Source organism: Anopheles coustani, chromosome 3, assembly GCF_943734705.1.
Source record: "Anopheles coustani chromosome 3, idAnoCousDA_361_x.2, whole genome shotgun sequence".
In the NCBI taxonomy this organism is placed as follows: Eukaryota; Metazoa; Arthropoda; class Insecta; order Diptera; family Culicidae; genus Anopheles; species Anopheles coustani.
This window is the reverse complement of record NC_071288.1, coordinates 88,554,826-88,581,687: the sequence shown is the minus strand read 5'-3', so window position 1 is coordinate 88,581,687 and position 26,862 is coordinate 88,554,826. Positions and strand designations below refer to the sequence as shown.

Genomic DNA, 26,862 nt, shown 5'->3' with positions numbered 1-26,862 from the left:
TGTTGGATGCACGGTGAGACATCAACTTGCTCTTGTTGCACTGTTTCGTGCGATCAAAATAACCACTTCATTGGCCTTTCTGCACGGTTATTCATAAATTGCATCTCCCGAGTCGATGTTAACATGGTAGGTAAATAGCAAAACAGCTGAGAAGTACGGAGCTTTTACGACTAAAGTTTCTTCCGCCTTTAAGGTCGTGATGAATCACGCCATATCAACGTTAATTATCATCGGTCAGTGAAAAGCCACTGACGATTGTTTTCGAGCTTTCTGTTCGCTTTGACAAAGGAACAAGTAATACGATACTACGCAATCCTTGTTTTTATAGCGAGCGACGGAATGGTTCTGTGTAATCGGTAACATCAGCGAAAGACGGCGTACGGAACAGCACTATTCAGTTAGACACCGATCGTATCAGATATCAGATGCAGATCACACCAAATGCTCTTTTGATGTTCCCAGGTGGATACCCACTCTGCCCTTCCTTTTCCATCGTCTATCACTGTCCTCATCTATGACTATTGGTTTGTCTGCCCCGAGGTTGCCTGTTGTTGTGTGTCGTATTTCACCTACGCACTTTTGGTATCGGTAGCTCGATAACTGCTGACCATCACCCTGAGGGCCACTCATTAGCCTTGTACAACGACCAATGACAGTTGAGTCGGGGATAACGTGGCTGCCGGTTGGAAATAACCGTGAATCATCCTGCTCCGGAGATTGCAGTTTACTCGGCGTATATAACGAGGTACCTTCAGACGGAACACTTCATTCAACAGCTGAAGAGAGAGATAGGAAGATCGTCCAGGAGATATTTGCTGAGTGCCTAAGCACCTTCAACCAAATTTTCCGCTGCTTATCGGAGAAGATTGGCGAAGAGTTTCGTACCATGAACGGTAAGTCGATCGTGCGACATGAGTTGTGTTAGTGCTTATGAATGGAGTGTTCTAAATCTGAAGCGCTTGTGGTTTGTATCAGGGTTTCAGCTGTCGCTGATCGTGGTGCTGTGCGGCACGGTAGGAGTCGCTCGTGGTCAAGAATTAACGGCTTCCTTTAATTTTGCGGATGGCATCGCGGACGCACGTTGCCCAAGTAATGACAACCCAATGAACCCGATGCTGCTGGCGGTGCCGAGCGATTGTAGCAAGTTTCAGAAGTGCTACAATGGGCGTGCGTTCACGATCAGCTGTCCGGCGGGTCAGGAGTTCGGTGTACACATCCAGCGCTGCGATTACCCGATGTTCGCTCAGTGCCGCCAGGGGTTCGTGCAGCCGCAGCCGGCTGCGTTCCGCTACGAGGAAGGTAGCAGCGATACACGCTGTCCCCGATTCGACGATCCTTTCAATCCGAAACATCTGGCACACCCGACCGACTGTCGCCGGTTCTACAAGTGTTTCGATGGGCTCGCTTTTGAGCTGCAGTGCCCTATGGGTCAGGAATGGGGCAAGGAGCTGAATCGGTGCGACTATCCGACGTTGGCGCGCTGCTCCGTCGGTCGCCAGGATCGTCCCGATGTCGCTCAAGAGTCCGATGATCTATCCGCGAGTGTCGAGTTGCCAGAGCAGGGGGAGATAGTGGACGCCACTCTGAAGAAGGAGTACGTCCAGCCGGCCAAGGCGGAGTTCACCTACAATGCCGGTGTGTATGATGTGCGCTGCCCGAAGTATGACGATCCCTACCGTCCGATCCACCTCTCGCATCCGGGCGATTGCCGCAAGTTCCTGAAGTGTTTCGATGGACGCGCGTACACCATCGATTGCCCGCCTGGTCAGGAGTTCGGCATGCGTATTAACCGCTGCGACTATCCTCAGTTTGCCCAGTGTTCGGCACCGAAAGCCCGCAAGAGCCTACGCAAAGCGGCGGAACCGGCGTACGATGACAGCTACTACTACTACGACGAGGATGAGTTTGGAAGCGATGTGCCGCTGGATTCGGCCGAATGGACGCCAGAGCAGCGGGAGATGATTGCCGGGATATCGGACACACGCTGCCCGGAGAAGGACGATCCGGCAGAACCGCTCCACTTCATCCACCCGCGTGACTGCGGTAAATTCTACAAGTGCTACTCGGGACGTGCCTACCTGATCAACTGTCCGATCGGGCAGCACTGGAGTGTGCGGTACGATCGGTGCGACTACCCGAAGGTGGCCAAATGTACGATCCGAGGCAGCTAAGCCGGCAGGAAAGACCGACACGTTTGGGTTCGGCGCGGATGGCACTAGCGTTTAAGGAAATATTTATTTGTTCGCTGGACACACACATGTTTTCAAAATAAACGGTACCATAAGATGAGCAAAGGGGTTACACGGTGGGTATGTCTTAAACTTTCAGCTTTTTACATCTCCACGAGCCTTGAACGTTGGAAGAAGTGTTGGTTGGCGCAAAAATACACATTTGTTATACACCTACACATTTGAGCAATAGGTTCGTATTTGAGAAAATATAAAGGTTAAAGAATTAAAACTAATTGGGTATTTCCGAAAACATAGAGTCAATGATCAATTAGATTAGTGATGTTTACGTGAGGATTTGCGCAGTGCATAAACCAGAAACGCTACGTAACGCTTCGGTGTAATGCTTTCAGTTTGGCCCCTGGCATTTGAATCACAGATATAAATAATATTAGACGATATACTGGCAAAGAAATTTAATGAAAATTGCCGAAAAGTGGTGCTAGTTTGGCCGGTTGTTTGTACTCCGTACAGAGCAATAGCTGCTTGCATCAACTTTCATGTAAATGTCACGCGTCTACACAATCCGTAAGAAATTCCCTGACCTTTTATTATTTTTTGAAATACTTGAACTTTCTTGGGCATGTTATGAATTTGAACTATGGCTGAAAAATGTGGAAATGAACTTGCTGAGACGTGGGATTGATAGTATTATAATTAATTATTATTAATACAGGGTTTTTCAGATGATATCATAACAGTAGCAGCTACGATTCTGATTTCAACTGACAGAGTTGTTATAAACATGCTTCCGTTATAAAATCAACTGGTACTGTTGGAATATCAAGTGCTGCAGCTAGAATAAATGCTGCTACTGTATGACATCATCTGAAAAACCCTGTAAAACCAGGTTCACAATTGACGGACACAATTGGTGACATAGTTTAGAATTCTGACAAAAACCAACACTCGAGGACTACCTTTCTACATATTATGTAATACAAACAGTTACCGCACTGGGCTAATAAATATACCCTTGATCCCATTCCCACGAACCTGAATGGGCTGTAAGCTCTCCAGATCATTTATCGAACATATTCAATCTTCAGATGCAAAAGGTTAAAAGTATATTTCATTTTCCGTTATCGTTGATCGTTTATTTCGCTGACTACACTTTAGCACTTTCCGATCCTGGCGAAATCTCCATTTAATGTCGGGAGCAGTTCGCTTGCGCAGGATAGTCGCAGCGATTTCCACTGGCATCGAACTCCAGTCCCGGTGGGCAACTCATCTCGTAAGCCACTCCGTTGAAGCACTTCTGGAACTTCACGCAGCTGGTGGGGCTCGGGATGTGGACTGGTTTAGCCGGATCATCGTTTCGGGGACAGCGTGGATCGACGCGTGATACCGGAATCTCCCAACTTTGGTCGTCGGCATCGTCATCGTCGTTGTTGTCGGGCTCGTAGTATGGCTGACGGTTGTATGGTTGCGCGGGTGCGCTAATCGTAGGTCGCTGAGCTTGAGGCCTTGGACCCGTGGATGGTTTTCGAACTGGAGGTTGTCCGTACTGTTGTTGATGTTGTTGCTGTGGCTGCTGCTGCTGCTGCTGCTGCTGAGGTAACTTTTGCTGCTGAGGTAACTGTTGCTGTTGAGGGAATTGCTGCTGCTGCTGGGGTAACTGTTGCTGCTGAGGTAACTTTTGTTGCTGAGGTAACTGCTGCTGCTGAGGTAACTGTTGCTGCTGAGGTAACTGCTGCTGGTGAGGTATCTGTTGCTGCTGCGGAAACTGCTGAGGTAACTTTTGCTGCTGAGGTAGCTGTTGCTGCTGAGGCATCTGTTGCTGCTGAGGGAACTGTTGCTGCTGAGGTAACTTTTGCTGCTGAGGTAACTGCTGCTGCTGAGGTAATTGTTGCTGCTGAGGTAACTGCTGCTGCTGAGGTATCTGTTGCTGCTGCGGAAACTGCTGAGGTAACTTTTGCTGCTGAGGTAGCTGTTGCTGCTGAGGCATCTGTTGCTGCTGAGGGAACTGTTGCTGCTGAGGGAACTGTTGCTGCTGAGGTATCTGTTGCTGCTGAGGTAACTGTTGCTGCTGAGGGAACTGTTGCTGCTGAGGGAACTGCTGCTGCGGTGGTTTTTGTTGTGGGGGCTGCGGTACCTGATTTGGCCTCTGCTGATCAGGTTTGTAAGGGGATTCCCAGGAAGGCGCTTGTGGGAAGCTGGGTTGATACTGAGGTGATCCTTGCTGTTGCAGCTGCGATTGCTGTTGGGGTTGCGGTTGAGGTTTCCTTGGAAGCTCTTGCTGCGGTGGCTTCATTGGTGACTGAGGGGCACGTTGGTCTAGTGGAATGGCTGGCTTTGGATACTGCTGTTGCTCCCGCGAATAGGTGGGAAAGTCTGGTTGATATGGTTTGAACAGACCATCAGGTTTTTGCAGTTCCACTTGACCGGATGGACCATCGGGGGTGCGAATTCCAAGGTTGGGCTTTTGATAGTCGACCTGTGGCTTCGGTTGATTCCATTGGAACAATGTAGGATTCTGTTTTTCGGCCTGCGGCTGATTTGGTTGATACGATGGCTTCGGTCCTTCGAGCGGACGCTGTGGGCCAAGATATGGCTTCTGTCCATCGACCTCTACCTGATTCCATTGCGGGAACTGAGGAGGTTTTGGCGCCTCCGGACGTGCACCTGGGTACACCATTGGGTTATTGATCGGCTTTTCAGGTTGCCTCCATTGCGTAGGCTTCTGCTGCCCATCAGCTTCGCCCAGAGGATCCTTCGGAAGAAAAGACTGTTCCCCTTCCGATGGTCGCTGACCGTTGAAGTAGGGCTTTGGATTTCCAAACTCCTGTTCGGGTTTGTTCCTTGGATATTCGGGGGCCCCTGGGTTGGGTCGGTTCGGTTGGAACGCTTGCTGTCCTTCAGGCGGCCGCTGACCAACAAGCGGAGGTTGAGACATAACCTGTTGGTCTGGTTGTGCCCACTGGTTCACGCTCGGTCGGTTAGGTTGGAAAGATTGACCCTCCTCTTGCGGTCGCTGGGCGTACATTGGTTGATTGGGCAGGAAAGTTTGCTGCCCATCCTGAGGACGCAATCCAGGGTACGGCTTCTGGGAGTTGCCGGGCAGTTCCGGGAACCGTTCCAGTTGAACTGGTTTCTGCTGCCCACCAAGCGGACGCTGATTTACTTGCTGTTCGGGCTGGTTCCATTGGGACACCTGAAGGTACGGAACAGCCGGAAAGCGTTGATTTGTTTGTGACGCCTGAAGACTCTCCGAATGACGATGTTCATTGTGTGGCCCAGGTTTTTGGACCTCAACATGCGGCTCCGGTTGATTCCACTGCGATGGCTTCAAATATTCATTCGGTTGGTCTGCATTTTGTCCATCTTGTGACCGTTCTAGCGAAGGTCCTGGATTTTTAAAGTCTTCCTGCGACTCCGGTTCATTCCATTGAGAAAGCTGGTGGTATTCATTCGGCTGAACAGCTTGCGGTCCTTCCACAGGGCGCTCGTTGTAGTACGAATTATACAAATCGGCCGACTGCTCCGGTTGATTCCACAGAGACGCCTGATCGGCATCAGCAGTTTGTGGAAGCTTCTGAAAACCATCATCAGGTTGGGGTTGATTTGGAAGGAATCCATAATCGCCATTTTGCTGCCGTTGACCATAGTACACGCTTTCGTATTCTTGAGTCTGAGAAGCTCCGTCCAGGGTCGCCTCCGGAGCGGCAGGTTGTTCGCGCCATTGAACCTCCGGTTCCTCCATCGCCTCAGGGCTTTCATCGGCCGTATAGTATTCCGGCGGCATCCAACGGTTGTCCACTGGTGGCATAAGCTCGGGAGCGTACACTAGGCCGTTCCGGTTTTGCATCATGTATGATATGCCCTTGTCCGCCACCCATAGCGGACGATCCAGGTACGTTCCATCGGTACGATGGCCGATGAACAGCACCAGAAGTAAAGCGAATGGTGCATTCGCTAGCATAGTGATAACCTAGAACGGGAATAAGTTAATACTCGGCTATTGTCGTCCAGTAAACCAACACCATCTCGATTATCTGATCCTCACGGTTATACCTTGTGTGCTGTACTGTCTGTGTCGCTACTGACAGGTTGTTGTTATTGTCACTTCATTTACATTAAATAAGCTGCAATACAGAGATGATGTTACAGACCCTCGAGTGCCCCTATTTAACTGCTTCGGGTTATCTTATCATGTATCGACCGGTGGGTCGCGCGATGAGATGCATTCGCGGAAAAAAGGGACCTTACTAATGGGGTTTTTGAGTACGAACAATGTAAAATATTTTTTGCATTCGACTAGACAACGGTGCTACTACTAGCAAACTCTCTTACGCTATCTATGATCCAAGATGTTGCATGTAGCGGGAGCACTTTGCTACCGGATCTTAGAGGCCGCCTTCACCGACCGGACAGCTGTATGTTATCACTCTGTTGAATGGGCGCCTTCTGCCAAAAACATGCAGGAGTCACCGCGGCACCATTATGAACGAACGGCGAAACGAACGATGAAAGGAAATGCTTAAATAATGCAATGGTATCCGGGTATCGATCGGCGTGGCGTCGTGACAAATATGTCCGTCCTGCCGTCACCTGATTAAGCCAAGCTAGCCCGTACATGTACGTGCCCCGTCAACTAAGTGTTATGATGTGCGCTCTGTTTGTTTCGATACTAATTTACATCTTGCTAGGAAGACACCATACAGGCTTGGATCACCATTGCATTGGGAGTTACATCTGATCTATCAGTTTACAGATCGTTATCGCTTGCGGAAGATGGTTCCTGTATGGGAGAAAGGTGCGACATATGGTATTGCTTCACACAGAGAACATTTCAAACCATCCTGGCGTCGATATGTTGCCAATTAGAACATATGTCTAGGGCTTGTACGCGAGCTTAATAAAAGGTGATCAAGAATGAAGTAAAAATGATTCGTGACTCCACTGAAGTTAACGTTGAAAACACAGTTGTCTGTCGGTTGGAAGGCTCCCTGGGTTTGGTGGAATTCTCCGGAATTTTCTAGTGATGAAAACTAAAGTATAGAGTCGTTTTGCTATTGTGTATATAACTAGCAATACACGAGTTCCCTCTGAGGATCGCACATTCAGCGAAGCCATCTATAATCGAATTTTGTCTAATGAAAAACCTTGGGAAACAATCGAGATCGAGCGGTTCGTAGAAATGATACGCGAGCGATAAAGAGCGCGCGTGTGGACAAGGAAACACATTCTAATTAATAAGATCCTCTCGCGGAGGACAGATAGAAGTATGCTGGTTGAAATCATATAAAAGCGGGCCCACTTCGCCCAGTAGTTATCGTCTTCGACTAGAACCGCAACATCCCAGACACTCAACATGAACGGTAAGTGTGGATTCAGTCGGAACACCCAGGCGTGCCAGTAACTGTAACCTAATGTTCACCCACCTGCAGCTCTCATCGTGCTCTCATTGGCCATCATCGCCGGAGTCTCGGCCCAGTACAACTACAACTCGAACTACGAGATCGGCGTGCCGCAGGGCTATGGCCAGGATCAGTACAACCAGCAGTACAACCAGCAGTACAACCAGCAGTACAACCAGCAGCAACCCCAGTACAAACCCGTTCAGGCCATCCCAGATGCGCGCTGCCCGCGCACGGACGATCCCCTCCGCCCGGTCCACCTTCCGTACAACGGAAACTGCGCCAAGTTCATGAAGTGTACCGGCGGCATGGGCTTCGTCATGGATTGCCCGGCTGGTCTGGAGTTCAGCTCTCGCATGAGCCGCTGCGACTACCCGGCTATGGCCCAGTGCTCTCGCGTCTAAAAACCTACCGGCGGATGCGGAATGGAATGTAATCGAACTTCTGCGGCTAGAATGCATTCTGTAACTGCACTTCGCACCCCGGAATGAATCGATGAATATGCTACGATAGACAAAACGCAGAACGTTGGTCAATTCTAAGCTGATCATTTTTCTGAATAAAACACTTTCAAAATGCCAATTTAAACAGGATACGTTGTGATTTCCTTCAATTATTAAACAAATAACAACAAACTACGAAGAAAAAAAAAACGAAATCTTTCGAAACAGAAATATGATAACTTAACTATATTGAAAGGATTTGATGAACAATGCTTCATGGAGTCTACTTGCTTGTTTATTTGTTTGTGTTATTTTTATGCATTGTTTATTTATTTTTGACAGACACATTTAGTTTTTCTTGTACTTTCCTCTAACAATAATTAAACAGATAGGTGTGTACTAGTGTTGTGCCTTGTTAATCTTTTGGTGAATTTCATTTATATTAATCTTTCACCAAACATTCATGAATCTTTTGGGATTCGACTTTTCAAACGTACGTATGAATCTTTCGTAGCCTTAATGAATCTTCCAGAATCTTTCCTGGATCTTTGACGAATCTCTACGATTCTTTCATTGGCGTGGATCATGCAACCAAATACAAAAGTGGAATAAGTTTTCCTCAGTGAATGCATCTGTGGGATTCATGAATCTCTCATTTTTAAAAGCAAAGAATCAGTCAGACTCATGAATCTGAATCTGAATTACACAACTCTAGTATGTACTGACAAGCAATGCTCTAATACGACGAAGAAAACTACCTCTTTTCTTACAAATTGTATGATATCCAGGCTGTACAAATCACATGAAAGTTATGAAAACCTTCCGAATTACATTCGGATCTTGAAATTCTCAAGAAAATTTACAAAAAAATTCTTTTTACGTTTGTAGGAAAAAAAAGTAGAAAAGACACAGCTACTTTGAATTCTACATCAAAAATCGCTCTAACTTAAAAGAAATGATTCAATTCACATTTGGGAAATACATGTCCACATTATACGGACTAGCAAGTAGCAATGTAATAAAAAAATGTACATTAAACTTGGCCAGCAATATTTTATTGAAATAATGTTGTTTGGTGACTCAGATAAACAACTATCGGATAAAAGTTATGGTTTAAAAGTTACTTATAACAACTGACAAAAAGTAGGTCAAGGTCACTTATCAAACGTCACGTTTATCATATTGGAGGCAACAAAAATTTCCACATGCTCAGTATTTTAATCACAAACAGACTTTCGACCATTTTCTGACAAAAATGAACAATGGAAGGTCAGAAGAATGATTATTACAAATAAAAATGTAGTGCTACTGTTTAACAATTTTTGGCATGCAAACATTAGCTTCATGTAGAGATATTGATATTTGAAAAAAATATTTTGTGAGTTGAAAAACCGGAGTCAAAAAAAAATTAAATCTATAATTAACTTGTCTTAATTTCAATAAAATTGTTATCACATTTTAACTGCAACGAGTGACTATTTTTTCTAACAATAAAAATTCGAACCAATGTGTAAGCACATAACCTCCCGTTGACAACAGCAACATGTACTGGAGGCATCCGGGAATGCCAAGATGCTTTTGAGCGAGAAAATGAGTTCCTCGAAAAGAGTCTCCCGAATGTGCTACATGCGTCCATCGATAAACATCCGGAAGTCGCACCAGCACCGAAGCCCGGGACCCGTGGCCTTCTTTTGCTGAGAGGTTTTGCTCGTCTTCTTTCCCCGGAACGGTCCGATAACGAACTTTCGATAGATACGAGGCATACGATAAATGTCGCCATAATGGGACAGCTGCGAAGTAAACGGCAATCAGCTTGACTGTTTATCAATTAGGCAAATTGCCTTGTCAGTTTGATATATAAACACTCGGCCGTCGGTGAGGAAGGCATCATTTGGATCCCAGCGATTTCCAAACTTACTTTGGAACCTCCAACCATCCCAACGTACCAGTTGCCAACTATTGCAACCAAAACCTTCAACATGCAAGGTACGTCGGATGAATAGATTCGTTCGCGAAACTGTTGCAGAAGCTAATCGGTTCGTGTTTCATTTTTCTCACTTCGCCACCACAGCTTTCATCGTCTTTGCCGCCATCCTGTCCGCGGTCGTCGCGGCCCCGCAGTTCCCCGAGTTCTACAGCATCGCTCAGGATCCACGCATGCTGCCGATGCCCCAGGTGCCCCAGGATATGCTGCCCCAGGAGCCCCGCGCCTACGAGCCGTACTACGCCCCGCAGCAGTACGAGCCCCAGTACCAGCCGCAGTACCAGGCCCCGGCCCAGACCGAGCAGCTGACCGCTGACGGTTACAAGATTGTCCCGGGCATCGTTGATGCTCGCTGCCCCCGTGGCGACGACCCGATGAAGCCGGTCCACCTGCCGGTGCACGGAAACTGCGCCAAGTTCATGAAGTGCTTCGGTGGCCGCGCCTACGAGATGGACTGCCCGTCCGGTCTGGAGTTCGGCTCCAAGGTGAACCGTTGCGACTACCCCGCCATGGCCCAGTGCTCCCGCTTCTAAGAACCTACCGACGACTGCTGAAAGGAATGTGATCGAACTTTCTGCGAGCCGCCGGCCCCAGACTGTGAGAGCATAGTTATAACAATAAAGTATCCAGTTTTGCTCGAAAGCTACTCGATCATTCCAAAGGGAATATTTTTCTTCCAACACCCTCTTCCTTTCTTTTCTTTCTCAAGTGACGCTACAACCGCTGAAAGCTCTCAGTCTAGCGAAGCTTCATCCGAACTCAAGGTTCTCTAGGACTAAGGACACGAACCCAGGGTTCACTATGTTTTGTATTTTTTAGGAACCATTCAGGATATCATGTTCATCCTAGAACTCGCCATGGTGGAAGTTGTATCTGTTTTTCGGTGAAGGTTTAGTTATTGTATGAGGTGCAGGTTCCACCATAGGGGTTGGACCGGTAATCGGTTCCGTATTGGTCTCTAATAATTCCGTAGATTAAGGTCTCTATTAAACTCGTTGTTGCAGTTAGCGTGGCGACCTTTGTCGTTGAAACTGTTAGTCTCCTGACTAACTGTTAGTTAGCTAGTATTGAAACTGTTAGTGTAGAGTCGGTAATTTAGGAATCTGTTGTTTATACGCTTGAAGTTGTGGCTCTGTTAATCGGCTCAGTTGGAGGCGGTGCTGGTGGTAGTGATATTGTGTACCTCTCATGGTATAGCGCTACTTCCGGTGGCTAACAGCGTTGTATCCCGACAGAAAAATGATATCCGTCGTAACATGCCAGAGGAAATTTTTGAACGTTTTAATTGGTCCACATTTGGTGACCAAATGATTATTTGAGGAGAGATACATTTGGTCTCACTCTTTTGGTGCATATTGCCGCTTTGTTATGGCGATTTTATCTCAACCGAATACGGATCTATCTAAAATTAAACTTTTTAAACATTGAAAATTAATGATTTTAGAAAAAAAGACACAAACTGTCTAACAGATTACTAGTTTCAACCATAATGAACCAAATGAATTGATAAAACCAACAATCACTAGCGAAGTTCATTCAAAACTCGCTAGTTTTTCGTAAGGGGTGGATATTTTCCTAGGAACTCCTAGCAGGTTCTAAATAATTCTTATGGTTAGGCCAATGGTTCTTAATAAATCTTATGGTTGGGCGAATTGTTAGTAATTTAGCAAATTATATAATAGTTCTAAATCAATAAAGATTCGAGTTTATGCCACGGCAAATACATCGCCCATTCGATAATGTTACACTCAGTCGCAGTCACTAACTTACTGGCAGCAGACGTTCAGCACTGTCGGAATGGTAATATAATTTTGTATATTTTTTTGGGATTTCTAGCTCTATCCCTCATTTTAAGGTTTTCTTCGTTCTGACTCCTTTTGCAAAATGTGTGCTTGCAAATATTCTAAAATATTTGATAAATTCACTCAGTGGTTGTAGAGCAACGTAATTAAGTATGTATTTACATGCTTTATCTTGTTTGATCAACATTTCGGATATCTTGACACATAAAATACTACAGTACACGTAGATTGCTGTCCTGGGTTTCGACTGGCAAATGAATCATTTTGAAACATGCACAGTACACGAATCTCGTTTACAATGAGAAACGCTCTTTTATTGGAAAATTATATTCCAAAATCGTAAGAACAACTTACATTCGGCTGCAGCCGGCGAGCGAAGGATAATCGCAACGGTTATTCTTCGCATCGAATTCAAGCCCCACTGGACAATCCATCTCATACGCTCGGCCACCGAAGCACTTCATGAACTTGGCGCAGTTTCCGGTGCGCGGCAGATGGATCGGTTTCATCGGATTGTCCGTGCGGGGGCAGCGAGCATCGACGACACTGACGGGCGCTTTGTACTGGGGCACTTCATCACGGCGCTCCTCCTGAGGGTCGTTCCAGGCCGGCCGATTCAGCAGCAGCTGGCTCGATGGCATCTCGAACGGTTGATTTGCCTGCTGGATCTGCATGCGTCCACCCTCCGAGCAGCGGACCAGATAGTCGTAGTCGCAGCTGCGTTGCTCCGTATCGTACTCCAGACCCTCCGGGCAGCGCATTTCGTAGGCCATGCCGGACGAGCACACCAGGAAGCGGTTGCAGTCGGTCGGGTGCGTTAGGTGGATCGTCTTCTCGGGATCGTCCACTCTTGGACAGCGCGAATCACGGGTAAAAGTCACTGTTGCCTGGACAGTAACCAGCGCAAGGCCGAGCAGTAAAGCAACGGGAAACGCTGAAAAACGATATCAAATAAATTTCGAACTAAACAAACCCTTTTAAATACTATTCAAACTCATATATTACCTTGCATCGTGTGTTTCGATACTTAGTGATCGTTGTACTACCTGCAAACAAATACTAAGTCTGTCCGTACGCCAAAGCCTTCTTTTTATAGCACAAACTCGCGAAGACGCCACCGGTTAGTCATCCGGGAACGTTCTACGTAGTTCTGCCTTGTCCGAGCGAAGAGAGTTCAAAATGTTGTACCAATTAAAACTACATTCTTCTTTATGTACGACGCGAAACCCAGTGTTGTTCTGAGAACTCCCCGCGCATGTCCCTGTCTTGCACGCTCGCTACGCAATGCCCTAGCCCCACCAGGTACCCCATATCTTCTGCAAAACGTTTTAGATTTCGGAAAGCGTCCTTATCTTATCGGTACTTGGGCAGGTTCGGAACAAGAAAATGGAATAGCTAATACTCAGGACACACTTGAAGGTTTACTTGCAGAAGTTGGTTGCGGTTCAGTGCACTCGAGCATAAAGCATTTGTATTATGTAGGCAACGGTTATTACCAATCTTTTTCGAAGTTCAGTAAGTTCATAAGACAATAAAAAATGAGTTTATTATCGAGTAGTATCAACAAGATACCAAAAGTACAAACTTTTTCAGAATATCAATGGCCTACTTAGTGTTAGAACTTACGGCACAAAGTTTAAAAGCCATACAACAGTATGCGATCAGTCAGTATCTATGAACTCCTGCCGTCAATTTAAAGAGCTGATTGCGAATGAATGGAACATTATCGAATGAACGATGCAATTGACGTAGATCCAGATAACCTCTTATCTTTATTGATTTATAGCAACTATGTATTTCGTTACATTAGTAACTATTGGCCAATATAAGATTTAACGAAAATAGGTAGTAGCTACATGATTACGGAAATCTCGCCGAACCTAAAGGCTATATGTAATACGATTGCGATGTAACAGCTTTGCAATAATGCCAAAGGCAAAAGTGATAAGATAATACTTGTGTGGTAACATTTAACGGAAGTTTTCATTCTCAATGGCTCTAGTCAGTGTTAGCAAGTCAGTTCGTTGGGCGATACAATGTTTGCTTGTTTGAAAGTTATAACCTATATGATACTATGTTCGGTGCTTGTGGTCAGAGCACAGGTAGTGTTTGAGTGCACGGATAATGATCAATCCAGCGGACCATTTCCCCACCAATACGATTGCAGCCTGTACTACATTTGTTCGGTAGGGAATATATACCTGATGGCATGTTATGACGGATACCACTTTGCTGTCGCGACTAAACGGTGTGAACCACCGGAAGTAGCACTGTGTGACGCAAGCTACACAACATCATCAACACCACCAACGGCACCTTCAGGACCAACACTGCCAACTTCGCCACAGCCAACGTTTCCGTCGAGTACAACTACGCCAGAAACAACGTCAACAATGGCTTCAACAACCACATCACCGGAGTCGACAACCACAACCACCTCTGCAGGGGAAACAACAACAGCTTCCGAGATTACCGACACTCCACCAACGGTTACAACGACAGAAGATGACACATCAACTACTACAACTTCTTCTTCAGCCGAAACAACAACAGCTTCCGAGATTACCGACACTCCACCAACGGTTACAACGACAGAAGATGACACATCAACTACTACAACTTCTTCTTCGGCCGAAACAACAACAGGTTCCGAGATTACCGACACTCCACCAACGGTTACAACGACAGAAGATGACACATCAACTACTACAACTTCTTCTTCAGGCGAAACAACAACAGCTTCCGAGATTACCGACACCCCACCAACGATTACAACGACAGAAGATGACACATCAACTACAACAACGAGTTCGACTGAGACCACATTCGCAGTTCCAACGGTAGGAACTGCGGGGCCACCGACGGCAGAAACTGCTGAAACTTCAACGACCACGGCCGAACTAACAACACCTTCTGAAGTATCCGGTACTACACCAACGAGTTCGACTGAGCCCGAATTCACGCCTCCGACGGTACCAACAGCTGCGTCAGCGACGGTTCGAACTGCTGGTTAACTGTAATGCTGACTTCAAACATCCAGCTATTGAAATGTCTTGAAATGAGCATAAAAATATTAAACTGATATCGTAGCATGAAAATTAAACCCTGAAAATTATAAACTTATGCTGCGAAAGTATATTATGGAACATTATGTGATCATTCAGTAGACCTGAACCCCTGCTGCCAGTTTTAAGAGCTGTTTGCTTACTGCGACTGAAAGTAACATTTTCGAATGGACGTTGCGAGTGTCGTGGATCCAGACAATCTCTAATCTTTATTGATTTATGGCTTTTATATGAAACGCTAAATTACTACCGATTGATCAACATAAGATTTATCGAAAACTGGTAGTAGCTACATGATTAAGGGAATCTCGCCGGATCTAAAGGCTCTACGAAAAACGATTGCCATCTAAAGGTTTTGCTAAAACGTCAAAGGCTAAGTGATAAGATAATGCTTGCATGGCAACATTTAACGGAAGTATCCATTCTCAACTGCTTTAGTCAGTGCTAGCAATTCGTTGGACGATACAATGTTTACTTGTCCGAAAGCTATATACTTAGTGGTGCTCTGTTCGGTGCTTGTGGTCAGAGCACAGTTAGGGTTTGAGTGCACGGATAATGATCAATCCAGCGGACCATTCCCTCACCAATACGACTGCAGCCTGTACTACATTTGTGCGAGAAGGAATATAAACCTGATGTCATGTTACGACGGATATCACTTTGCTGTCGCGACTAAACGCTGTGAACCACCGGAAGTAGCACTGTGTGATGAAACGTACTTAACAATGGAACCAACGTCACCATCAGGACCAACACTGCCAACAACACCGACGCCTACGATACGCACAACCACCTTCACGGTTCCAACGGTACCGACAGCTGCGCCACCCACGGTAGGAACTGCTGGAACGCCAGAACCGAGTACAGAGCTTACTTCCCCCGATGAAACAACCGAACCTACTGTCAAATACCGAAAAAGTACCAGAGCCTGAGCCTTTGACGAATCCAGGCTGATCTACCATCCATCGTCACGAAATGCCTTATCTACCACATCCAAACCAAATTGATGAACAAGATTTCTAACAAAAAAAGTGAACTAGATACTTCCTGTTATTGAAATGTTTTGAATAAAATACCTTATGAGATATTCGTATTGTAGCATGAAAATTACACCATTTAAATTTTAAAGTTACACTGTGAGAATATATTACTGCATGAACATTTTCTTTTTTACAAATTATTACGTTCCGTGACAGCTAAGCGGATTATTCTCTTAGAAAATAAAACCTCGAACATTTGGGCACCACCTTAATGACGTGGGTTCGAATCCTAACGGAGACCGGACCTCCGCTGAACGAGAGATTACTATCAATGTTCTTCTTCTTGGCTTAGCGACCGTTTTTTGGTCATACCTGTCACCGTTAAGGGCCTACAAGACTTTTTCCCTTTGTGTAACGTGGATAGGTAGTCCTCTCTCATACAGGGGTAGGTTCGGTCTCGGTTGGGATTCGAGCCTAGCCAACAAGGTGATGAGCCCCAACGCTCATGGGCCAATTTTCTAAACAGCTGTCGCGGAACCTCAAACTACTAACCATTAACGCTCAAACTAGTGATCGCTATTGTCACCTTGCACTATGCCTTCAACTTTCACAAGTGAGAAATAAGATAAGAGATCACACATAAGAGTTCAGATATTTTATGGTACTGACAGGCAACGGAAGGTACTTCGGTAACCATTTGTTAAGAAAATGTATCCGAATAAACATTGTAGAGAGGTATATGATAATCATTGTTGGAAAAAATAGGAGGGTGGATCAATTTTTTTTAATAATGAGTCAAATTTCAACAAATTGCTATGTGAAAATAAATAAGACAATGGTTCGTCTTAATAAGACAATGGTTCGTCCTAAGTCCGCAGACCTAGGGACCTTATAACCTTCCTTAAAACCCTTTAAAATGAAACCAACGTGCCCTAAGTCATTTGTTTTCCATAACTTTGAGTCAGGTTGTTATTTAGATTCTTTTACGAATGCGACTTTAAAGTCAATCACTGTTGCTATACTGAAAAATGTGAAAGCCACGGTTTATCAAAGACCTTAGTCAACATTTGTTTTTTGGTCATCATGAGTCAAATCCTATCGAGTTTGATTGGAAATTATTTAACTTGAAAAAAATATTGTAGCATATTCTTGTAGTGTTGCAAACATAAAAAAGTTTTTTTTGTTTATTATGGATTTTAAATCCAGTTCTGAAACAAGACAGCTACTCGGAATCTTAGTAAAAAGGGGTAGGCAATATCATATCAATATTAAAATTATTTTGATAAGGACAAATGCAGGGTTCTAACAAGACATGAACATTTTAATAAGAACAAAAGTAATGGACAAAAAAAATACCCTCGTAACTTTGTGTGTTTCATTACTTTGCGCTGATGGCCATGCATGCATTTTAAGTTTGATTTGACTCATAATATTGGTACTGCAATCACTCTACACTATCGAAGGACTTTTTTCTACATTATAAAAACAGTAGAAGCATTGAAATGAAACTATTCCAAAAAATCATAAGAGTGCACTACTTAGCGAACAAGAAATACCCCGCATCAAATGTTCAGTATTCTTTCCGACGTTGAACGAGGCATACCCAAAGTGTACAAAAATGTTTGTGTGATTTTCAACGAACAGCTTTTATTAAAAACGAACAAACAAATAAGACGAATAGAATTTATTAGTTCACGTGCTAGTGCTTTATCGTGATGTTACCAACCGTAGAAATTTTGACTTTTTTGTTATGTTTACTGTTTTCGTCGAACGTTATAGGTGAGTCATTGGAAATTAATCGTTAAATCAGATGAAACGAAAATTTAGAAAAATTAAGGCAAAGTGGATTTAGAAACAAGAAAATACTGGATATTATGAACTTATTACAAGTTCCAGAACAAAACTACGTCACCGACAACCCCTAATGTTGGATACGGCTGAACTTAAGAAAACTAAGAGCCTTAAGAAATTTGGTAGTAATCGATATTTGTTCGTGTAAACCAGGATAGTTTTCAATCTTACAATTAAAATAACGCCAATTGAAGTCGTCTTTACGAATAAAACATTTCGTTAAGCAATTTTATGGTTGGTTTGAAAACGTGGATCAAAACAATGTGTTGTGGAATAATGGGGTTTTCATCAATTAATCAAATATCCATCAGCATACCAGTTTGACTTCCGTCTTTGACGACAGGCGTATCAGGATGAGTCATGCTTTTTTTCGAAACCTTATAGATTTCGTTCTGCTCATTTTCTAATTTTTTTTTTATTAGTCACAGAATTCTAAAAAATATTTCGTGATTCATAACAGTTTCACAATACACAAAATGTTAAACAATAATCATTCTTGTGTGTAACGAATATAAAAAGTTAAAAATCAACGTACAATTGTGATTTTTGTGTACCACCAACAAAGCATTTAATCGAAAAGGCTAGTTATTTAATGATAAAGGGTATAACGGAAAAAATATATTTTTTTAAAACCATTGTTAACGTTAAAAACGAAAAACAAACGTGTAGTAGCTCACAAAATTAATCGTATCTCCTATCCAGACGAATATTTTGGCATTAAACTTGCCGGAGAAGTCAAAAACAGAACTATCGATTATAAAAATTAACAATCCGTCAATTCCTATATGTTCACAGGAGGCACCTACAGAAGCGTGTATTCGTTATCATCCTGGTACCGTTGTTTTTTAACTGTGAAATGTGATTGAACTAATATCCACAGTTTTTAACGTTTGTCGTTTATGAATCTTTCAATGCAGCTATCGATATATAAAGCCCACGAATTGTAGCGAAAGGAAGCCATGTGGAATAGAAATGCGTCGATAATGCATGGCATTCACAAAAAGTTTAAAATGGATTCATGTTACGTCCAAAAGTAACCCGTTGGTTATTTCAAACGTTGGTGGGAAACATGCTGGAATTTACAAATGTTGCTCCAAAGAACACTAGTGTGTGGAACAGCTATTATTGGTGCTAAACATAAATGACACACTTAATTATACCAGAATTAATTACTCTGCCGGATTGGTGATACGCAAGAAGTCAATTGAGTTGGATGTTATCCACAATCTTCACGATGCAACTGTTCATCTTCTTCTTCTTCTTGGCGTAACGAACTTGTTGGTCATGCCTGCCCCGTTAAAGGCTTACGAGACTTTTTTTTCTTTTGAGTACGTGGCTATTCAGTCCTCTCGTACAGGGGAGGGTCCGGTCTCAGTTGGGATTCGAACCCACGCCGTCGAGGTGTTGAGCCTAAGCGCTCATGGGCCGATTTTCTAACCCGGCGCTACCGCTCGGCTGTCGCAGACCCCCTACTGTTCATATTAAAGATGAAAAAGACTGTGAAATAACTATAAAAAAATAGTAGCTAGAGTTTTAAAATGCAACAGTTATACAAAGCACATCTCCTATTTGTTCATTTTGATCGGCGTAAGGTTCAAAAAGAAAAATTGAATCGAAAACTAATGATTTAAATTCTATAATTAAATGGGTTTTCATTTGTTTAGGAGTACCTGTGGTGGAAATCAGACGCAACGTTTTACAGCTGTGGGCAGAAATGGTTGAATTCACTTGTTATGGAACAACATATTCTTCTCCGATAAAATTTGAATTTAAATCAATTCCATACTTACAAAATACACCCCAAGCGCTACCAGTGGTAAGTTGCACTTTAGACAGTCCATGAAAAATGCAGTGCTTCTTTCGTAGGGTGTTAATTAAAGATTACATTTAATTTATTTCAGTACAAACAATCAAATGATACGCTACAAGCGAGCGCATCCACGCTTGTCAGGGTTCCATCTCTTGGACCTACTACCGTTATTTGTAAAGCATCGAACCTTAAGGGAATCTCAACAGTAGAATCATTCTTGTATCCGGAAGACTTTAACGACCACGTCAAGATAAATATGATATCTTCCGAAGGCGAGATATTTTTTGGTGACACAGTTGTAGTGCAGTGCCTTCTGCATAGTCATTTCAATTTCACAAACAACATAACTTTTATTCACGATGAGTATGAGTTCGAGACAGAAGGATCAAATGTTAAGTATGGGTGGGCGGCCAACTTTTCGATTTTCAACGTTTCGTCAGGACTGTTTAAATGCCGGGCCAAGTTGGAGAATGGAACGCTCAAAGAAGCAGAGTTAGCAATAAAACTGATCGTTTCACGCACAATACATTTCAAGAGTGGCAATGCCAATGAAACAATAATTTATTTGAATCCGGGTGAAAATACTATGTTGGACTGTGATGCGGTCGGAAATACTGTTCCGAAGATATATTGGTTTGAAAATGAAATATTTTTCGAACACAAAAATGGTTCATACAAAGCGACCCTGAGCTCCGCAACGAGTTTCCGGAAGTACCGATGTTTGGCCAAATCAGGAAAACAAGAAATTTGGAAATCATGGAAAATCAAAGGTGAATATTGAAATACCTCCTAGGGTAGTTATAGCAGGACTTCTTAATTTAACTAACATAATTTTTTTTATTTTCTCATTAAACGACAATTTTGTGTACTAATCTAGCGCAAAACCAACCGGCTCAAATAGACGGCCCACGCAAAGTTTATCAAAATAGTGAGGTTACATTCCAATGCATTGTTCGATCATCAGTGGGTAGGAAAACTTTTGTGTTTTGGTACTTCTTTGATAAGAATAATTTTATGAAGGTACAGTTTATTGAAAAATATAGTTAAATAAAAACTGGATTTCAATGTTTGGCGTGCTATTTTATCTTTGTTTTCGCAGGACATATTACCATCCGCCAACATACAGGGTGGAACATTAGTTATTAATAATGCACTAGATTTTCACGCTGGATGGTACGAATGTTGCGTACCGAAACGCATCTGTGCTGAAATTGATTTGTCCGTTTTAGAACCTCGTAAGTATTTGTTGACGAAAATGATGAATACACATGGAATGATTAACTTCGGTTTGACGAAATTATAGATGGTTCTGGCCGTTTGATGAACAATGAGACCGCGCTGTGGAACGATGGCGGCGTCGACTTTTTTTGCTACTTTCAATTTGTGCCTTTGGATCCATGGGCATATTACACTCCTTATACTGTGGATCTTGAAGGAACACTGTTTTCAATTGCTAAAAATGATGGCTTTAGAATAAATGCTAGTAAGGTGAGCTTACAATTGTGCGATACTAATTTATTTGACATGGTATTACATCAAGGTAACTTTAATCTTTTTCTTTAAAGGTCGAACCTTTCTACCCTCCGTACGTGGTACGTTACAGATTTCACATTCCTGGACCGATACAAAAACCAGGCACCGTCGATTGCAATTTTGGAGACTCAAGTTTGACATCATATCTAATGGTACGAAATTTCCTTGAACCGATGAAACTCGAGATAGTGAGTACTCAAGGCAGTGCTATGACTGTACGATGCCAAGTTCACGTATACGAATTTAAAAGAGATTTCGTTATATATGAAGATGATAGATCCTACCATGTAGTCGGACATCAAGAGGCATATACATGGGTCGTAAATCATTCACTGAGCATCAACACCAAGCATGTCTTGTGTATGGCCATGCGAAAGACTACAGGGTACTTAAAAAAGACTCTTGTGGTTAACTCGCCCCAAGAAATCCCCTTGGAACCTCAACAGCATACATTTGAACAGGCTGTGGTTGTCATTTGCACGATCACAGTGATTTGTGCAATCGTGTTCCTGGTCATACGAAAACTGAAAAATTCGCAGCGTAAGGTATCATTGAACAATACAGAAGCTGTACAGCTAGTTCCATCGGAATATGAGTTTTCAACGGATAAACTAACACTGGGTGAAACAATCGGACAAGGTGCGTTTGGTGTCGTAAGGAAGGCTATGGCTAGAGACATCTTTGTCCATGAACCATCGACGACTGTTGCTGTGAAAATGCTGAAAGCGAACCACTCGGCTGATGCGATAAACAGTTTGGCTACCGAACTCAACATGATGATCCAAACTGGGCTACATGTGAACATTGTGTACTTCTTGGGAGCCGTAACCAAAGGCACAGCGAGAGGTTAGTATTATCTTGAATTTAAATGCGTGAGCGTTTGATAATCATATTCGATATTTGCTTCAGGCCAGATCATGTTAATTTTTGAATTATGTCAGTACGGGAGTGTGGATATTTTCTTACGTGACAACGCGCAACGGTTCGTTAGTTGTTGGGACACATTGCAGCACTATGAACCACAAATGACACATGCAGATCGAGTGGACAATACTGATACTGGCGAGTGGCAGTTGAGGACTACAGATCTTATTAGCTGGGCCTCACAGGTGGCGAACGGTATGGACTATCTTTCATCTAAAAACATTCTGCACGGTGATCTTGCCGCCCGGAATGTGCTCCTCTACTCTATACAGGTGGTCAAGATAAGTGACTTTGGTTTATCACGAAAACTGGAACGTGGCATATACATTCAATCAAGCGATACCCCCCTTCCATACAAATGGCTTGCCTTGGAGTGCTTCACAAATCACACCTTCAGCGTAAAGACTGACGTTTGGGCGTTTGGAGTATTCTTGTGGGAGCTGTTTTCGCTTGGTACAATGCCTTATCCAGATGTAACAGATGGTAAGAGGCTGTTGACTATGCTGCAAAACGCGTATCGATTGGAAAATCCAGTTCACAGCAACAGGGAACTGTACGACCTAATGCTGTCGTGTTGGTACGTCGCTCCGCATCGTAGACCTGATTTTAGGGAATTGGCCTCGGTCTTTAACGCAATGCTGCCCGTGGAGTTGCGTGATGTAAGTTGAACACTTTTAAGGGTTAGCTTATAACAATTGCGTTTAAAATGAATGTAACATTTCTTTTTCTACAGACCTACATAGCCTTGAAGAGCAAATATATCCAACAAGCGATTCTGACGAATTCTGGCGTTCCAGCAGAGGAAGAAAGTTGTGTGTGATCATGTATGATATACATGGTGACATGGTTTAGCTTCGTGGGTTGCGGTTTTATCAAGATATCAAGGAGTTATAGATCAAAGAGGATCATCTTTAGGTCTAAATGATAAGTTTATAGAGCACAGAATAATGGAATAACTAACGAATATTACAGCGCAAACTAGTACCAAGAAGGTAATAGTAACGGTGGGGTATATAAAGATTTATAAAATAGACTTTTGATTATTCCCTGATTGCAGGTTGTCAAAACCACAATGTTCCATATATATTTTTGATTCCCTCATAACCGAGCCACTTCATGAGTTTGCGATATTTAAAACTTGGTTAAATGCTGAAACGATCGCTCATGATCCGTAAAGTGAACGCAGGTAATCGGAAGTTTATTTTAGTTGTTAGAGGTAGGTACGGAGGGGATCCGCGACAGCCGAGCGGTAGTGCAGTTTCTTGGACTGGTCATTACACCAACGAAGAACAAAAATAAGAAGAGATTATGAAAACAGAGCGACAAAGCGTATATTTTACCTCAGAGAAGGTTCCCACATTGCACTATGGAGCGAAAAGAGCAAATTGCCGGGATAAAATTCGGAATCAAATGTTTTGCAATTTTTTCATTGTAATATCGTGTAATACTATCATATTACACGAAATTATGATGTTTCTGAACAATCCCGCCAGGTGGCGCTGCAAAAACCTCATATTTTTGGACTTTTCTATGGGTGCATTATTTTTTCAATCTTTTTTTACATTGAATTAAAGATTTTTTTTTTAGTTTGATATAAAACAAACTAAATTTACAACAAACTTTCATTCAAAATATTGTTATCTGGAAAATCATTGATATTTAATCTAAATATAAATTTAAAAATAATATTGTACCATCATATTCTTGGTTTTGAATTGGCAAGGGTCTGTTACTATTTGAGGAGCTGTAATCTACGAAGAATGTTGTTACTTCGTCTGGGTATGGGATTTGTTTTTTTTTTATTTTTCAACGATTTAGACAGAAATATTGTTGAAATGTATGGATCGGATGATTATAATGCTCTCATAAAAATGTCTTTAATATTGAATTCTTGTGACATTTTACGGGCATGTTCTCTTCTATCCCTTCTGTATATTTTATTTCTACCTTCTGCTGCTTCCTCTCCTAAGGATCCCAATGGACCTGGGGCATTAACAATTATTTTATCTACATGCGCAAGAACTTTATGGACAGTAGAAGGCATTTTGTACCAATTGTAATGATGTATGTAAAAATGTATGTGTCTTTGCAATATAGACCAATAGTTTTTGGATTTAAAGGCTGTGAACAGTTGATGGCTATTAAAATATTTCGAATCCTTTCTATAAGTTCTGTTTCTATTTGCAAAATATTGCCCGACATAAGCCCGCAAATAAGCCCGACGACAAACGTTTCCCGTCATACTATTTTCACCCATTTGCCTTGGTTCATCTACTTTAACACCAAATTTTTTACATCTTTTCCAATACAATTTTTTTCGATCATTGTCCATATTTTTATAATTTTTAGTAACCTTCCATTTTTTAAATTCAATTCTGTACGAAATGTCTCATCCAGCAGTGCAGTGGAGATATTCCATTAGATAAATTCTCATGATTTGGAATAAATCCATTTTCTAAGTGCTCTACACTGCTTATTTCTGTTGGTTTTGCACCATGTTTGCATAGACAGATTGTCAGTTAAATATGTCAATTTTTTTCTATCAATTAAACTCAATCAATTAAACTAAAATGAATAGTTTACCGCCACATAACTTGTTTCATTTAGCTGAATTGTACAAGGAACTATCCTGGTTATTTGGCTTTTGATTTCGTCTACTGTTTGTATAACTTTTTCTTTCGACTCTCTCGCAAACTTGATCACAATTGGCCTGCAAAACCTAACACTTTGGGGCATCAAGTTTATACAGATGATATGTGAATCGTCACTAATGAACGAAAGACGGATAGGCGTTAATGCCGATACTAGTAATTCACTGTCTGATGCAGCATTTTCTCTGGAACCATGAAACAGTTGATTGTAAATCCTGTGTCCACTAGATCCGTCAATGCCCCATGAGCGCAATAATACGACGCTTAGTGAATCACACAAAGAAGATGAAAGGTGTCGCAAGATTTCTGCTTTTTGCATTTCGATTATTCTACACGCAGTGTGATTCACCAACTCTTGAAGATTAACTTCAACTTTTACCGGTAAGGGTACAAACAGAACAAAATGTTAGTGTAGGGTACATTATTAATAGGAATTTTGCGTATAAAAAGATGGGTTTGTGAGCTGTAGAACAAGAAAAAGCGACCTAATGCATTCAAAGCAAACCAAACCAAATTTCATTCTTTGCCATTGACTTGGCTCGTCTTTCCCCTTTTACGTGATGTTCAACCACTACCCTGCTTCACATTTTTACGATACGATCATCGACCTATATTTCATTGAATGAGAATTTCAAACATTTCTTACCACACACGATGCGGCATATGGCATGATGGAGACGCCTAGTAGGTGATAAACTATAATCTTCACATACGAAGTTCAAAAAAACAGGTAAAGTTCGCGCGTATATGCAAAAAAAACCATCTTTTTTTGTTACAAAACATTCTAGACTATAAGTGGGTATGCAACATATTACAATCTTTTACGATCCTTAGCGATGGCGTAAGGTTAAAAATAGAAAATTAAAAAAAATTCCAGGAGTTTTGCGAAACAATGCTTAATATTTTCTGACATTCAATTTCAATTTACTCAAACTGTCAACCATTTTAAAGCATGATAATATACCTTTCTAAAACTGTGCTTGAAATTCCATTCCGGCCATTATTATAGGAGTTACGGCCCTTCAAAGTTGATGGATTTTTTTCAATTTTTCACGCAATATTTTCACAAATCTTGACTTTGACGGGCTGTTTCTCAGAACCTGGAAGAACAGAGGCTCTAGTTTTTGGGTCATTTCTTAGTTTCATCTTGTAGTTTAAGAAAACATATCTCATTTTTCTGAAATCCAAAAATGAATTTTTGATTTTTATCCCGGCTTCGCTCCATCGTGCATTGGTCCTTTACTGTACGCAAACTTTCTTCAAAGCTTCCCACGACTCTTTTACGCCTGCAGCGTATACTATCTTGACGTTACGGAGCGTTATCTGTTTGCTTCATTCATACTAGAAACTGATTTGATTCCATGGATTCCATCAGTATGGAGGTAGATTGTAATGAGATGAATTCAACTATTTTTAAATCAAAGATACACAGATGAAATAGACAAGAACTTAAAAGAATGTAAACAGAAATTGTCTTTTACCGCAATTATTCTTCATTTAACACCAGCGAGTTATTGAAAAAAACTATTTTTTAAGTAAAAAAGTAGCAACTAAAACACCATTCACTGTTCATCATATTCGCTAAATCTTTTTGAAAAGAGCAAAAAAATTCATAGCTAACAATCTTTAGATATTGGAAAATTATTAACATAAAAAATGATGGTCCAATTCCATTTCTAAAAAATAAATGGCAAAGTAAATAGATAGTTTTTTTTGTTCTTTGGTTTTTCGTTTTGTTGTTGTGATGACTGTAAAGCACTCTGATTGCTATCATATATGTAAATATGATATACTATCTTTTTTTGCGACCGATTTCCGGTGTATCGAAACGTAGACAAATACACATTTGTGGCGCAGTTTCTTCAATCAGTGATTTCATCATATTTTACCAAATCAAACGAAAGCCAAAAGCACCTTACAAGGACGAAAATGTGTGCAATTTAAGGGGTACTTCCAATTGGCGCTGGACGTCCACTATCTGCAGACGGTGAAATTTATTAGCTTTGCAACGTCTGCGGCCGAAAATATCCCGCCACTGTATCTTATCTCGCCGCGGGACTATGCACACAAATAACACCAGACCGGAGTCCTACCGGATAAGCTATAAAAGATGAACAGCCGTACAAGAGATTTCCAGTTCTTCACTTTAACGCCGCGTAGTGAGGTGATAAAGCTTCTCGTCCTGCCCGCCATCGATTTGAGAGAGTTTTGTGTATAGGAGTTTACGAGCC

General features: G+C 42.3%; 6 protein-coding genes across 6 annotated transcripts; 4 read left to right on the top strand and 2 right to left on the bottom strand.

Annotated features, from left to right (window-relative positions):
* The first annotated feature begins 886 nt into the window (after positions 1-886).
* LOC131269007 (probable chitinase 10) lies at positions 887-2,171 on the top strand. The gene is made up of 2 exons (XM_058271319.1): positions 887-893; positions 976-2,171. Exons 1-2 carry the CDS (start codon positions 887-889, stop codon positions 2,169-2,171), a joined length of 1,203 nt encoding a protein of 400 aa, XP_058127302.1.
* Positions 2,172-3,375: 1,204 nt separating this feature from the next.
* LOC131268996 (uncharacterized) lies at positions 3,376-6,150 on the bottom strand. Its single transcript, XM_058271309.1, has 2 exons — positions 4,324-6,150; positions 3,376-3,639 (listed from the first exon to the last, which is right to left on the bottom strand). Exons 1-2 carry the CDS (start codon positions 6,148-6,150, stop codon positions 3,376-3,378), a joined length of 2,091 nt encoding a protein of 696 aa, XP_058127292.1.
* Positions 6,151-7,542: 1,392 nt separating this feature from the next.
* On the top strand, positions 7,543-7,992 carry LOC131268974 (probable chitinase 10). Its single transcript, XM_058271286.1, has 2 exons — positions 7,543-7,549; positions 7,619-7,992. The coding sequence occupies exons 1-2, from the start codon at positions 7,543-7,545 to the stop codon at positions 7,990-7,992; spliced, it is 381 nt and encodes a 126-aa protein (XP_058127269.1).
* Positions 7,993-10,010: 2,018 nt separating this feature from the next.
* LOC131268965 (peritrophin-1-like) lies at positions 10,011-10,548 on the top strand. Its single transcript, XM_058271278.1, has 2 exons — positions 10,011-10,017; positions 10,103-10,548. Exons 1-2 carry the CDS (start codon positions 10,011-10,013, stop codon positions 10,546-10,548), a joined length of 453 nt encoding a protein of 150 aa, XP_058127261.1.
* Positions 10,549-12,167: 1,619 nt separating this feature from the next.
* On the bottom strand, positions 12,168-12,829 carry LOC131268955 (peritrophin-1-like). The gene is made up of 2 exons (XM_058271266.1): positions 12,823-12,829; positions 12,168-12,751 (listed from the first exon to the last, which is right to left on the bottom strand). Exons 1-2 carry the CDS (start codon positions 12,827-12,829, stop codon positions 12,168-12,170), a joined length of 591 nt encoding a protein of 196 aa, XP_058127249.1.
* Positions 12,830-13,883: 1,054 nt separating this feature from the next.
* LOC131268946 (mucin-2-like) lies at positions 13,884-14,831 on the top strand. Its single transcript, XM_058271254.1, has one exon. It carries the CDS (start codon positions 13,884-13,886, stop codon positions 14,829-14,831), a length of 948 nt encoding a protein of 315 aa, XP_058127237.1.
* Positions 14,832-26,862: the final 12,031 nt, after the last annotated feature.